We start from the raw sequence: 14,074 nt of genomic DNA, 5'->3' as shown, positions 1-14,074 counted from the left end.
AAAGCTTGGGATAATCTGGATCCATGGTCTTGAGTCAAATAAGGACTCCTAGACGTGTCAGGCAAAAATAAACAAACAAAAAAACGCTAAAATGCACACCCAGGAAGGAAAATACAATTTCTCAGCTTTTATCAGCTGAAATTATTTTGGGAAGTGGAACTGAGTTACACCACCAGTTACCGATGGTTTGGTTGATCACTGCAGGGCTTCTCACCTCTCCTTTCTTCTAGCCCCTTACACACTCAACGGTTGTCTCTTTAAACAACTCTGTCTCCTCTCAATCAAAATCCAGTTTCATCCCACTAGGTTACAGCCACCCAATCTCCTGCCAGTACCTGAAGGGGAGCAAGCACCATGTTGCTCAGGGAGGCTGAGGCTCTTGCTGCTGTTGCTTTAGGGGAAGGCTCTATGAAGCTCTCAGGGGTGGCCAGCTGGCCGGCTGCTGGAGAAAAGCTGGGTGCTGCTGCACCTTTCCCAAGTGACTGTGTCTGTATTTGGTCATGCTGCGGGGTCAACCTGAGTTTCTGGAGAAGATCAACACTTGGGAGAGATGGACTGGTTGTGTTTGTCACGCTCAGCGGGGCCCTGAATGGGCTCTGGCTGGCAGTCAGGCTGGCGTGGCTCAGCTCGGGGACAGGCTGACTCAGGAGTGGAGACCTCTGCCTAGGTGTAGTCTTCACTGTTTGCATCATGGTGGTTTTTCGGGGTAGGCTGGGGGGAGCCTGTCCAGTAGAAGCTTCTGCTGGTAGACTAGGACTTAGCACAGAGTGCAATGGGATGGCATAGCTGGGGGCCTGCTTTTCACTGGACTGAGTGATGGAAGCAGGAGTGATTAGCACCGGGGTGGTGACTTCGGGCTGGACTGAGGGGTGGGCAGCAGGATGGACACCCAGGTTTTCCGACTGGGGGGCCCCTCCAGGCTCAAACGAAAATGGTAGGAATGAGTTGGGCTCTTTCTGGGAGGCATCTCCTGGCAGTTTCTCCACTTCTTCTGAATCCAGACCCACAACTGTTGGCTGTTCCTTTGACAAAGAGGTTCCAAATAATTCTTCCACCGTCAGATGTTTGTGTCCAGATGGAGCAGACTGAAAAACAAATCAAATCACCCAATGAGAGAAAACTCTTGCAAACCAACATAACTAAATTTCTTTTCCATCAACCAAATCAGTTTGCAGAAGCAAGGATAGGAAATGGAACAAGCTGAAGATGTCCTCAGGATTAAGGCCAAGAATGCACCTGGTATCCCCAAGGTGGTGATACACCTACATTTGTAATAAAAATCAAATTTTAGGAACTCAGGTAATAGTTTAAAATTCACCTTTTTTGCTTAGCAAACAGCTGTAAGGTAAAGGGGCAATTACTTTGCTCAAAGTTAATTTGCCCCATGTCAGTCACACATGGTAGGGAAATTACATTCAAGAGGATATGAGGACCAAATGATGATCAAGCAATCCTACCTCTATGTTCATATTTTTTTTTATTAAAAGGCAGGCATTGTACCTTAAGGACTAGGCCTCAAATACCAGAAAATAAATTTAACTATTAAAAAAAAATTAAAGTATAGGTGATATAACATTATATTAGTTTCAGGTATACAACATAGTGATTCAATATTTTTATAGACTGTACTTCATTTAGTTACTATAAAATATTGGCTATATTCCCTGTGCTGTACAATTTATTGTTGTATCCTATTTATTTTATACATAATAAGTTTGTACCATTTAATTCCCTGCCCTATATTGCCCCTCCCAATTTAACCATTTTTTAAATAGCAACCTTCCAATTCCCAAATCACAGACGCTGAAGGAAAAGGAAAGCATTTAAGCCTGAAAGCGTTAAACTTACTTATATTTTAGTGATCTGGTTTACTGATACCACTCCAATGATTCAGAGGAGATATGTTCATACTTCCCACTTGTGAGCTTTCTTGCACCCTCCCTTCAAGCAGTATTGCTGAATTCATTTAACCTTTATTTGCTGGGTATGCAGAGGGTGCCAGGCCCTGCCCCAACCTGGGCCCAAAGGACTCCTTTCATTTATTTTATTTTTTGGCTGCACTGTATGGCTTGCAGGATCTTAGTTTCCCAATCACGGATGGAACCAGTATTCTCTGCAGTGTAAGTGCAGAGTCGTTCCTAACCACTGGACCCTCAGGGAAATCCCAATTACGTAGCTCTTAACCACCATATTCTTTCACATATACATATGTATGTGTATACCCACACACACACACCAACATTTAGATATACCTACTTTAGAAAACACAGATCATATTGGAATGATCTTGCAGAAACTTAGAAGTCTTTTCCGGTAAAGAACACCATGTTATAAGAAAAGGCACAATCAAAAACCAGACATGGAGAAACCTCACCATGAAATACACCTTAGGCTTCGAAAATGATCCAGGTAGCAATTTTTATCTATCTAGTGGAACAAAAACGAACTCTTAAAAAACTGAAACTATCCACACTGACATGTGAAATGTTTCTATACTTGAACTTAAGAACAGGTATGTCTGCTCATTTAAAATCTACTTCATATTAAAAAATGAAGTCAGCTGGTAGTGTGCAAAAGCAGCAGCCAGTTTCCAATTTCTCCACACTGCCTCCCTGCAACATCTGCCAGGCCAGAGACAGATTATTAGACTTTATGGAATAGGGTGTGTGGTAAAGCATTAGGTTTCAGAGGTACCTCACGCAAGGCAGAAGAAATGAGGTTACAAGGCAGTAAGGATTATCACAGACAGAACGCTCACTGTACAGGAGGCCCTGTACTGCACTCTGCATGCATTACTCTATTAATCGGTGAGGGCAGTACTATTATTACTGCCATTTATGGATGATGCCCAAGTACAGCAGAACCAGATGCCAACCTAGTTCTAACAAGACAATCCATATTCTTAACCATTACGCCACAGCACCGTTATGTCCACCGTGCAGATGACAGGTTATCTAATCATCTGAAGGTAATATGATCCTTCGGAAAAGAGAGGTGCAAGTAAGACCTGAATAACTAAGAGCTGGTGGCTGGTCAGACTGTACCAATTTTTGGAAATATGTAACTGGCTGAATTAGTCACTAGAGGCTGAGGGGGCAGAGCATGTGTCTTTACACAAACTCCCCAAAGCTTTATTGTCTCTGAGCTGGTTTGGACAGGACCCGTTCCATTCTCCTCTGCCTCTGACAAGAAAAACTGGCTGCATTCCTTTAGCTGTTGGCTTATTTATTCACGGATTCATCTTCCATCATCCACAGAAAAGGTGAAATTTTATTCTTTGCTCATGTCTGAATATACTTACAGTCTGGATTCTGAGTTCAGCAATGCCTCACTTAAATCAAATTTTAATCTGACCATTCCCTTGTGAAATGGAATTCAGTGAGTGACAGTATGTATGGGACTGAAAAAAAATTTTTTTTAAGAAACTATATCAGGTTTTCCATTGTTCTTCTCTCACCCCACAGCTCTTGCTGTTTACAGAATTTCATATTTCTGTTTGAATTTACTGTGTCCATGTCAGATTTCCGACTCATTAGTGCCCTGGGCACACTAGAAGGTGTGATTATTCTTAACCACAGGAACAAAAAAACAAAAGAAAACAAACTAGGGAAACTGTCCCAAGGAAATTTTAGTAAGTGAATAATGAAACTGAAATAAAATTTAATACTATTAATATTAAGGCTTGACAGCATTATTTGCTCCTCAGCACTAGATGGCAGTATTACTAAACCAATGTACTATTCTGCATACAGGGCTGGTTATGGATCTGAGCTAATTTTAGACAATCATGTGGCTCAACAATATCCAGTTCTCAGTATTTTACAAAATGCTGTCACTTTGGCCTATAAAATGGAGTCTTTTTGGGTTCATTTTTTCATTTGGGTTTCACAGTAAATCTGTGAGTCAGGTACTGCCAGAATCCTTAATCCCATGATTCAGAAATGAAAGGGAAAGTGACTAGCCCACTGGACATTCATGGCTGATAAGCCAAACTAGAAGGAATCTGCTCCTCCACTTGCTCCCTGTCTTAACACATATTCTTTAAAAATTAAATTTTATATAACACTTTCTCTTTTAATATACGTTTGACCTTCAGGATCTTAAATTCAAATACAGTAAAAACGGAGCAAAGAAATGTAGTATACAAAATCTGGTTTAAATAATTTACCCCCTGCATCCCTAGAAACATACATACATTGCTTAGGAATGTAAAATGGTATAGCCTCTTGGAAAACAGTATGGTAGGGCAATTTCTAAACTAAAACTTGCAGTTATGAAATTACCCAACATTTGTACTCTTGGGCATTTAACCCAGAGTAAAGGCAATTTAGGGCTTCCCTGGTGTCTCAGCAGTAACGAATCTGCCTTCCAATGCAGGAGACACAAGTTCAATCCCTAGGTCGGGAAGATACCCTGGAGAAGGAAATGGAAACCCACTCTAGTATTCTTGCCTGGGAAACTGCATGGACAGGGGAGCTAGCAGGCTACAGTCCATAGGGTTGGAAAGAGTCAAACACGATTTAGTAACGGAAAGGACAAAGGAACAACAAAGGAAATGTGTGTACAAAAATCTGTATACAAATGTTTATGGAAATGTCATTCACAATTGCCCCAAACTGATAACAACACATGCGTCCTGTAACAGGTGAATGGTTAAAAATGTTAATTCTACTCAGCAGTGATTGGGAACTATAATATATGCAACAATTTCAATGAATCTCAATGAGTTATGCTGAGTGAAGAAACATACTCCCAAAAGGTTTTATATTGTGTGATTCCATTTATAGAAAATTCTTGAAATGACAGTGTTATAAAGCTGGAGACATATCAGTCACTGCTGGGGTTAGGGATGCCAGAGGAAGGCTAGGAGGGTGTGACATATAAGTCAGTGTGACAACAAATGGGCAATACAAAGGAGTCTTGTGGTGATGAAGTCTTCTATCTTGACTGTGGTGGTAGATACACAAAGCTCTACATGAGATAAAACTGCATGGAACTAAACACACACAAATGAGGCTTCCCAGGTGCTGCTAGTGGTAAAGAACCCGCCTCCCAATGCAGGAGACATAAGAGACATGGGTTTGATCACTGGGTCGGGAGGGTCCCCTGGAGAAGGGCAATGCCTGGAGAATCCCAAGGACAGAGAAGCCTGGAGGGCTACAGTCCATAGGGCTGCATAGAGTTGGATATGACTGAAGCAACTTAGCATGCACGCAAACACACATGTGCATATACCCACAGAAATGAATATGAGTAAAACAACTGAGGAAATGTGCCCAAGATGGGTATACTGGGTTAACATTCTGCTTGTGGTATTGTACTATAGTTTTCAAGCTGTTATCAATGGAGTAAACAGGCGAAAGGGACATGGATCTTTCTGTATTATTTCTTATGACTGCGCAGGAATCTGTAATTGTCTTAAAATTAAAGGCTTAAAAAACTATGGCTTTTACTTTTTCTGTATTATTTCTTACAACTGTATATGAATCTGTAATTGTCTTAAAATAAAAAGCTTAAAAAACTATGGCTTTTACTTGATATCTGTTCACTTATCAAGTCATCAGTTTTAAAGAGAATTACTTCATAAAAATATAAATAATAAAATAAAAAATAAATAAAAACAAAGAGAACGATTTCATTCAACAAATATTTACAGTGCTGGGTGCTGAGGATACCGCAGCAAACAAGGCAGGCAAAACTGCCTGCCCACTATGATACTTGGATTTTGGTGGGGAGGAGACAATCAAAAATCTTAAAAAAAACCCCACAAACCCTGATAGCTGCAAGAAAATAAAACACAGTAGAACAGGGGGAGGGAAGGACTGTTATTTAAAATAGGGTGGTGTGAAAGGCCCCTACCTACATGGAAGACACCAGAATGGGAGCAAGGTACTTCTAGGAGGCAAGTCTTTCAGGCTGTGGGGACTATAACTGCAAAGGGGACTATAACTGCAAAGGCCTGTCCTGGGGCAGGGGCAGGTCTCACACATCTGTGAAAAGGTAGAAAAGCCTATGAGGCTGGGAACAAGGCAGAAAGATGGAAGATGAGGCCAGGGGTAGGGGGCCCAGATCAGATAGGGCCTTAGGGGTTACTGCCGTGACCCTGGCTTTAATTTGAGTGAGATGAGACAACACTGGAGGAAAGCCACGGTCTAACTTAGGTTAAACCAGGATTACTTTGACCCCTGGGTCAAGAAGAGGAGAGGGAGTAGCTAGGGCAAAAGCTGGGAAACCAGATAGGAGGCTACTGCAAAACCCGGATGAAAGACAGTTACATGGACCAGGGAAAATGACATGAGAGGAAGACATCACGCTACTGCCTATACGCACATACTCTGACAGATGATCAATGTATCAAACTTGTACTGCATCAAAGCCCTTACAAAATGCTGACTCTGTGTTAGGTTACTGTGGACAAAGCTAGGGCTTGAGTTGTACAAACCTTATCTTGCAACCCAGATGGTGTCTCTTCTAGCGTCTCAGTGCTTCCCAGATTGGAGATCTGAGTACTTGGCTGCAGCCCAGGGCTGGAGATATTTGAGTCGCCCATCTGATTCTTAAATTAAAAGGAAAAGTACATCATGTGAAAAAACTTGCTATTGTTTGGTTTACAAAACAGCATTCAAGGTTATTGTTAACAGAAATATTATTTTAAAAGTCAAGGATAATCACCCCCTGCCAAATGCCAAATGTTTGCTTTGGACCTGCATGTAAATATGGAAATTAATTGGACAATAAAATTTCTAGAAAGTTGAGCACATGATTTTAGACAATAGTGTTCATAACAACTGTTATTTTTATAACCCCTTTAAGGACAAGCAAACAGCATTACTTTATTATATATTCTTTTCCACTTTTTTTTAAGTTAATATATGGTAAAATTAACTTTTGAAATGTATCACCAGGCTTCCCTGGTGGCTCATACTGTAAAGAATCTGCTTGTAATGCAGGAGACCCTGGTTCGATCCCTGGATTGGGAATATCCCCTGGAGAAGGAAATGGCAATCCACTCCAGTAATTCTTGCCTGGAGAATTCCATGGACAGGGGAGCCTGGAGGGCTACCATTTCTTTCACTTTCAAAATTAACTTTTGAAATGTATAGTTTTGTGTACCCACAAATCAGGATATCCGACCTCCCCAAACTCCCTTGTGCTATCCCAATGCAGTCGTGCCCTCCTTCCACTCCTGGCAACCAGTGACTCTTCTCTGGCACTAGTTCCGTCTTTTCGAGATTGTCATCTAAATGGAATGGTGGCTTCCTTAACTTAGCAAATGCCTTTGAGATTCATCCAAGCTGTTGCATAGATGAATCTGGCAATCTCCCAAGTCTCTACCTAGAGATAAAGGGTCTATTTGGAACCATCTGAGGCAGAGAAGAAATCATCCAAACACTAAGACGTGAACTCATGGGCCGCTGCTAAGACTAACACCATATGATTAGATGACAGGCGAGTGTAGACAAGCAACAATACTCCTGTTTAAGGAAGTGCCACCTATTTATGGATGGCTTCAAAAATAGAAAGAACACATTATGAAGGAAATATCAAAGATTTAACTAACTCCCCAAAGGTTTAGTCTTAATCCAACCACAGAAATTTTATTCACTCCATACCATATCAGAATTCCCTTACAACAGTAGTTACTGCGCTGTCCATACTGTCTACCTTTGCAACGTGCATTGACCAGAATTCATGTCAGATTTTTACACTGCTCATGTGACCTAGAGCTCCTCTGCAGCTCTGCACACAGAAACAAGGCTTCAGCTCTTTCTTCCCCCTGGAGAGGACTTGCTCCCCAGCCTGAGGAGGAAGGCGGGCCCCTCCTGGAGCCTCTGCTCTAGTGCGCAGCTCCCGCACTTTTTGTCCTGTGTGGCACCTTGACCTCGTCCTCACTGGGAATGGGTGACAGAGCTCTCAACTTACTAGCTGTTACCACAACACCGAAAGGGCTCTATAAAAACAGAAGGAATCTATGTAGATAACCCGTATCTCATTAAGGGTATGGGAGGGAATTTATGGTAATACATGGTAACTTAAAAGCTCAGAAATGGTTCTTGAAATTTATTTACTTCATCCAGTTTCCTAAGAATCAATGAATTCATTATAGAAATGACTGCCTTTTATGTATTAACTTTCACAGATCCATAAATTCTTTGTAATTCTCTAAGACAGACATTGAGGAATCTGTTAGAACTTTAAACATCTCATGGGTTCTAATGTACATTTCTTTACCCAGGAAGTGGGACCTTTTATTTTCCAAAATCCTTTTCTCCCACAGTAATTTTTAAGGAACAGAAAAAGAACACTTTGAATTTTCAGAGGTAAGAACATCCCCTTCCTTATCTATAAGACAGGTCTTCTTTCTGAACTACTTATTCCCACTGGCCCTGGAGGTGACCTCCCCAGTCCACCAGACCCGCCACCGGTCTCCTCCCTGCTCTGGTTCTCCTGCTCAGCGCACAGCCTCACCCTCTCGTACTCATCCTTGGCTCTGCTTAGCATCTCCAGGATGTCGATGGGCCTGTGGTCACTGCAGCCGTTGGCCTGGTTGGGACTCTGCTTATCCCGAGCTGCTTGCTGGGACCGCCGTGTCTCCTCTTCTACCACGCTGGAGGAAGAGAACCAAGTTTTAGAAAGACCTTTTTTGACACAATATGACCCAAGATTTTGGCGTCCATCTTCCAAGGATACTGGAAGACTGCCTCATGGTAACAATGCCTTCCTCACAATACAGAATAGAGCCTCGCTACCTCATCCCAGTAAGACATGACTGACTACTTTCACCATCTCACTCACAACAGTACCAACCAATATAGTTCACTGTTAGAAGGCCAAAAATACAGAATTCCTTTCCAGATTTGGTAGAAGTAGATACTTTTAAAATCTACTAAATTACACATTATTTCTCTCTCTTTCCTACATTATCTCAGGATCAGTCAAACTACCTGGTAATAAAGTAAATCTGAAAATGGACAATGCCACCAAGACAAAGGAAAGCTGTTCAGGTGAACCACTCCTATGGAGAGGGTATATTAATAATGGGGAGCAAGGAAAAAGCTTAGCATCTTGAAAATGAAGATCTTGGTGAATTTTCAAAAATCAGCAATAACTCTACAAGCAAACAAAAGATTTTCCTTGTTGTCTCCTTAAAAAAATCACTAAGTGGGTAACTAAGGTCAGGGTGATTGTGGCAACGTTCTTTATTTTGACTAGTGTTACTTAAGCTAATTTTGCACTTGAAAATATATATTAAAAAAAGCATGAAAGTCAAGGTCTAAGTCAAGGGCTGCGGTCTGCAAATGTATCTGAGAGGTTTAATTTCTTAGGAACATGCTCTCTCCCTGCCACATCTTAAAGTCTGAAGCAAAATGTGAAAAACTAAAAGTTGCCTGGGGAGCACATGAATGTTTTACTGCTTCTTATATTTTTCTTAAAGCTTGAAATTAATGTAACAAAATAAGATAATGAATCTTTTTTCTTTTAAACATCCATTCAGGTTTCAAGTCCAACTGTAATGAACAGGCCTACTTGCCATGGGATAGTATAGGCACAGTCACAACTTGATAATTGAATTAATTTGAAAACTTTCAGACAGTGATGATGACAGGTAATAAAACAATTCAATAGTAAAAGGCTTTTTTTTTTTTATGGACTAAGAGGCATAGAACAGGGTACCCAATGTCAGTTTACTGCTTTAAAACAGCCTGCCTAGGAACTCCTATTAGTGTGTGTGTGATGGTTCTTTTATTTGAAAACATCGGATTAAACAATATTAAACACAGATTAAAAAAAAAAAAAAACAACAGCAACATTATTCTGAGTTTTTAACAAGCTACAATGTATTATGCTTCTCCAAGGATGGGTTTAAAGCTTTCTCCAAACTGGGAAGTCCCTGGTGGTCCAGTAGTTAGAACCCCACGCTTTCACTGGCAAGGGCCTGGGGTTCAATCACTGGTGGGGGAACTAAGATCCTACAAACTTAGTGATGCAGCCAAAAACCAAAAAATGCTTATTATTTAATACTCAGTTGTAGGCCACACCAACCATCAAGGACCGGTCAAACAGCCCGTGTCTACCCATCACCTGCTACACTGTCTGGCTTACCCATGCTAGTATTCACCTCTCTCTGACCTGGACTGGATTTGTGATCTTCATTCAAAAGAAAAACATTTCTAATAATCACCACTGTTCATCCACCCAAAGGACTACCTTATAAAACTGCTGAGAGCAGAAACTGGCTGGCGGCATGGAAGGCACACCCAGCTCTGGACTCTAAGGCCTCTTCCAATCACACTCTGGGAAGAACAGCCCCGCCCCTCTCCCTTCCTCTCAAACCCCCAAGTATGCCCCAAGACTATTTGTAAGATCAGGAATAGGGCTCACTTCTATGAGTTCTCCAAATTTTATAGTCTATGTATGGGCAAGCATTCAGACTAGGTTTTGTTAAAAACACTTTCTGGCAGACTGAATTTCCTCTTTAGGAGAGGCAACATTTTCCAAGTTTAGTGAATTTTCAATTTTGCTACTGATCAAAGAGAATTTCCAGATTTGTTTATAGAACAGGTCTAGAAGTTTACCTGTTCTCCTATATATCTTCTCAGTTCTTATTAACAACCGTTTGGAATAAATCAATGTTTTACTTCAAGAATTATTATATTGCAGCTGTAGAAACAGTGGTAGAAAGAACTATATTTAACAGAATGGGCAGTGGCAGGCACTTTTATTTAGATGCACAATATGTCCCAAAGAATTTTACCTGTATCTCTGGCTAACAGAGATGATATTCTGAAATATGTAGTGAAAAGAGGCTGTATGCAGGTAAAGTCAGAGCAAAGAAAGACAAAGATAACCTTTTTATCTTTGGTGACCAGAACGCCATTTATCACAAAGTTAATGTGAACATATTTGGTATTCTCTTCAGCCATAAATAGGCCTGACACTTGAAAACTCACTATCAACAGTTTCATGCAGGCATTTGCTAATCACTTTCAATACCATTGCTTCTAGTAAAACAAGCTGAAAGTTTAAGCAAATGCCCCTCTTTTGGGCATCTCTAGTGAAGGAAACCTGAATGCCCTTCTTTTCCCTTTCTGCTTCCTGTTTCTACTTCCTCATCCTATTTTTATGTTCACAACAGTATTTTCAGATGAACCTTGCTTTATCTTCTGCTTTATGTATGATCTGAAGTCTTGCTTTACGGATACCGCCTACTGATAGAGAATCCAGTTCAAAATGGTTCCTGCAAATAACTGTTAGAGCTGAAAGAGCCAGGGTCTCTCAATTTGGGCCCAAAAGCTCTCAATCTGCAGGAAAAAGTCTATGTATTAACATACTCCAAAATATAGATATTTAAGAAAAATACTGTAAATTTCAGGATAACCAAAAATCAACAAATCTCTGTCTTCTAAGTTATCAAAACCTGCCTCTGCTGTTCCTTTCAAAACTACAGATAGTGGTCATTAAATAAATGGCTTTGTAAAAAGTAGCTTTTATCTTTTTTTTTTTTTTAAGAGAAAAGTTCTAAAAAGAAGTCTGGTTGTGGAAAGCCAATGCACTTTCAAATGATTGACACAAGTTCACATGGAACAATGTCCTTGGGGTCACACCTACAGCAAACAAAGTGGGAAGCAGATAAAAACCCAACTGAGACATGTTAGCAGTCCTGGACTAAAATGTGGCCTTAGCCATGTGCACTTCTTTTAAAATGCAAATATAGCTGGAAATGGGATGTGGGCTTGATTATTTATTTATAGTTTAACAGGATTTAGTTTAATATTAGACAAAAGAAAAAGAAAAAAACTGTTTTCTCCCAAACATGTAGGTAAAAATGTTGCAGAAGAGCAAAGGGAATTCTGATTTGATGGAGGGGGAAGAGAGGCCAGCATTTCTGAGGAAATGCAGGCAGAAACTGAAAAGAAAACTTAAATCCACCAGAACTCGCTGCCCACTGCAGCATTCTGTCCAGGGCGTGGTAGTACCTCAGGCCCCTCTAACACCTGTGTCTTAGATCCCCAGAAACCAGAATGGCAGTACCAGCAATACAGAGGGATGGCTTCTGTGGGCCAGTCTGAGAAAGGACAACGACCATCCCTCAGAACATCAATTCAATGAAAATTAGTTTCCAAATTCCAAGATTCTGATTTATAAAAGCTCTCCTGGGACATAACCCATTAGAGGACTGGGGATTCTAAACCTGGAATCTGTGTCAAAAATAAGTTCTCTTAAAGGAAGTAGCCATGGATGCATGTGGGAGTTCTCTATCAGTTACTGAACACAGCTCCACCTGCTACAGTGGAAATCTGGAGAGAACCGAAGTCAGGTGCACTGCAAACGGTGGTGAGGCTGTGCTCTGGACACAGAATACCCTCTGGAGCGAGGCAGCTGGACGGTTCTAACCACATGTTTAACAGTAAGGCTCTGGTTAAATTATGATCTGTCTGCAGAACAGAATACAAAGCAGACATAAATACTACAGAAGACTATTTAATGTCCTGGAAAAATGCTGTGGACGTGAAAAGTCCAATGTACAGTGTAATCTTACTTCTGGAAATGTAAAGAAAAAAAGTGTTGCCTGCCATTCCAGTTCAAGAAGGATCAAGCCTATGGGCCACTGCAGTTACCCATAGAGTACACAGTGAGAGGAGCTCAGGATGGAGAGAAACAGGAAATATTCTGGGCTCTGGATATACTGGCCCATAGATAATTAAGATGCATATCCAAGGAATAATCTCACTGACTCCAGATTCTTGTATCTTTCCACATATAGGAAAGCACTAAAATCTTCATCATGAGATGTCTGTTTATTACTAGGAGTAATCTTTTGATACTTGACTATATGTTTTTCTCAGCAAAAAAGTTTACCTATCCTTATTTTATTGGCATTCTCTTCTCTAGCTCCCTTGTCTTTGCTTTTATTTTTTTCCAGAAGTATTTTAAAATTCTTGTTACTATTGCTGAGGATCATATTTTAAATTCTTTTTTTCTGATATGACTACACTAAATACCATTTTTTGTTTGACTAGTTTGGTAATAAAGCAGTCTTTAGATGATTCCGATTATGTAAATATTTCTCCTAGATATTCTCCTCTTGGAGGTAGTATCTCTTAAATAATTAGATGAGGCTACCTCCTAGGCTATAGGCCTTAATATAGTCACTTAATAAAAATTAGCTCATAGCTTTTTTGTTTTGCATTTTTCTTTCAGTGAACATAAAAAAAATGAATAAAAAACAATCACATCAACCCAAGGTACACGTAAAAAGAGACTGGTGGTAGTAGGATTATTGATAATTTGAGATTTCTTTAAGCTTTTCTGCCTTTTTCCAAACTTTGACAATAAAAGGAAATCGGGGAAAATACATGAGTTAGTGGACTCTGGTAACAAAGAGAAGGGGGAAACATTATTTTTTCATCTGCCATGTATCACAAATTAAAATCTATGGTGTAACAGAAATACTTACTCGGCCATGAGTTTGGCTATGCGGTGACAGTCATTCTTGTCATAAAACCAGATACTGTATATTGACACTTGAAAAAAAAAAAGGAAAAATGAGGTTTCAGTACTTGAGTATATGGCAGTAATATATTATTGCCATAAAATGTCACAGAATTTACCATCAGACCCTCAAACTGTTGACAGTTCCTCTAAAAAAAAAAAAGCCTCCCCACAAAATGTTTAATAATAAATTAATAAAGTTGGGCCAGGTAAAGTATACAGATAGTTGGTTTCAGACATCATTATCAGATCTCACTGAGCTTAAGATGACACTAAACTGTAAGATGCATTATTATTTTATGTATTAGCAAGGGAAAAATGCTGCCAATTAAACTAGGAGTTTCCAGGTGGCACATTAGTAGACTCTGCCTGCAATGTAGGACACATAAGAGACTAGTGTTCGATCCCTGGGTCAGGAAGATCCCCTGCCTGGAATAGAAAACGGCAACCCATTCTAGTATTTTTGCCTGGAAAATTCCATGGACAGAGGAGCCTGGCAGGCTACAGTCCACAGGGTCGCGAAGAGTTGGACACGACTCTGCGACTAAGACACACATGACAAACTAAGAAACAACAATGA

General features: G+C 40.3%; 1 protein-coding gene across 1 annotated transcript in view; it reads right to left on the bottom strand.

The window, feature by feature from the left end:
• Window positions 1-14,074, bottom strand: part of DCP1A (decapping mRNA 1A) — a 42,186-nt gene that overhangs the window by 7,894 nt on the left and 20,218 nt on the right. The window contains exons 4-7 of the mRNA XM_004018383.5: window positions 13,460-13,526; window positions 8,470-8,608; window positions 6,443-6,556; window positions 336-1,085 (exon numbers count right to left, since the gene is read on the bottom strand). Of these exons, the coding sequence (XP_004018432.3) occupies window positions 336-1,085; window positions 6,443-6,556; window positions 8,470-8,608; window positions 13,460-13,526 (1,070 nt within the window). The remainder of the gene's footprint in view (window positions 1-335; window positions 1,086-6,442; window positions 6,557-8,469; window positions 8,609-13,459; window positions 13,527-14,074) is intronic.

Source organism: Ovis aries, chromosome 19 (genome assembly GCF_016772045.2).
Source record: "Ovis aries strain OAR_USU_Benz2616 breed Rambouillet chromosome 19, ARS-UI_Ramb_v3.0, whole genome shotgun sequence".
NCBI lineage: Eukaryota > Metazoa > Chordata > Mammalia > Artiodactyla > Bovidae > Ovis > Ovis aries.
The sequence above is the reverse complement of the archived record's forward strand: the minus strand, read 5'-3'. Positions and strand labels throughout refer to the sequence as shown.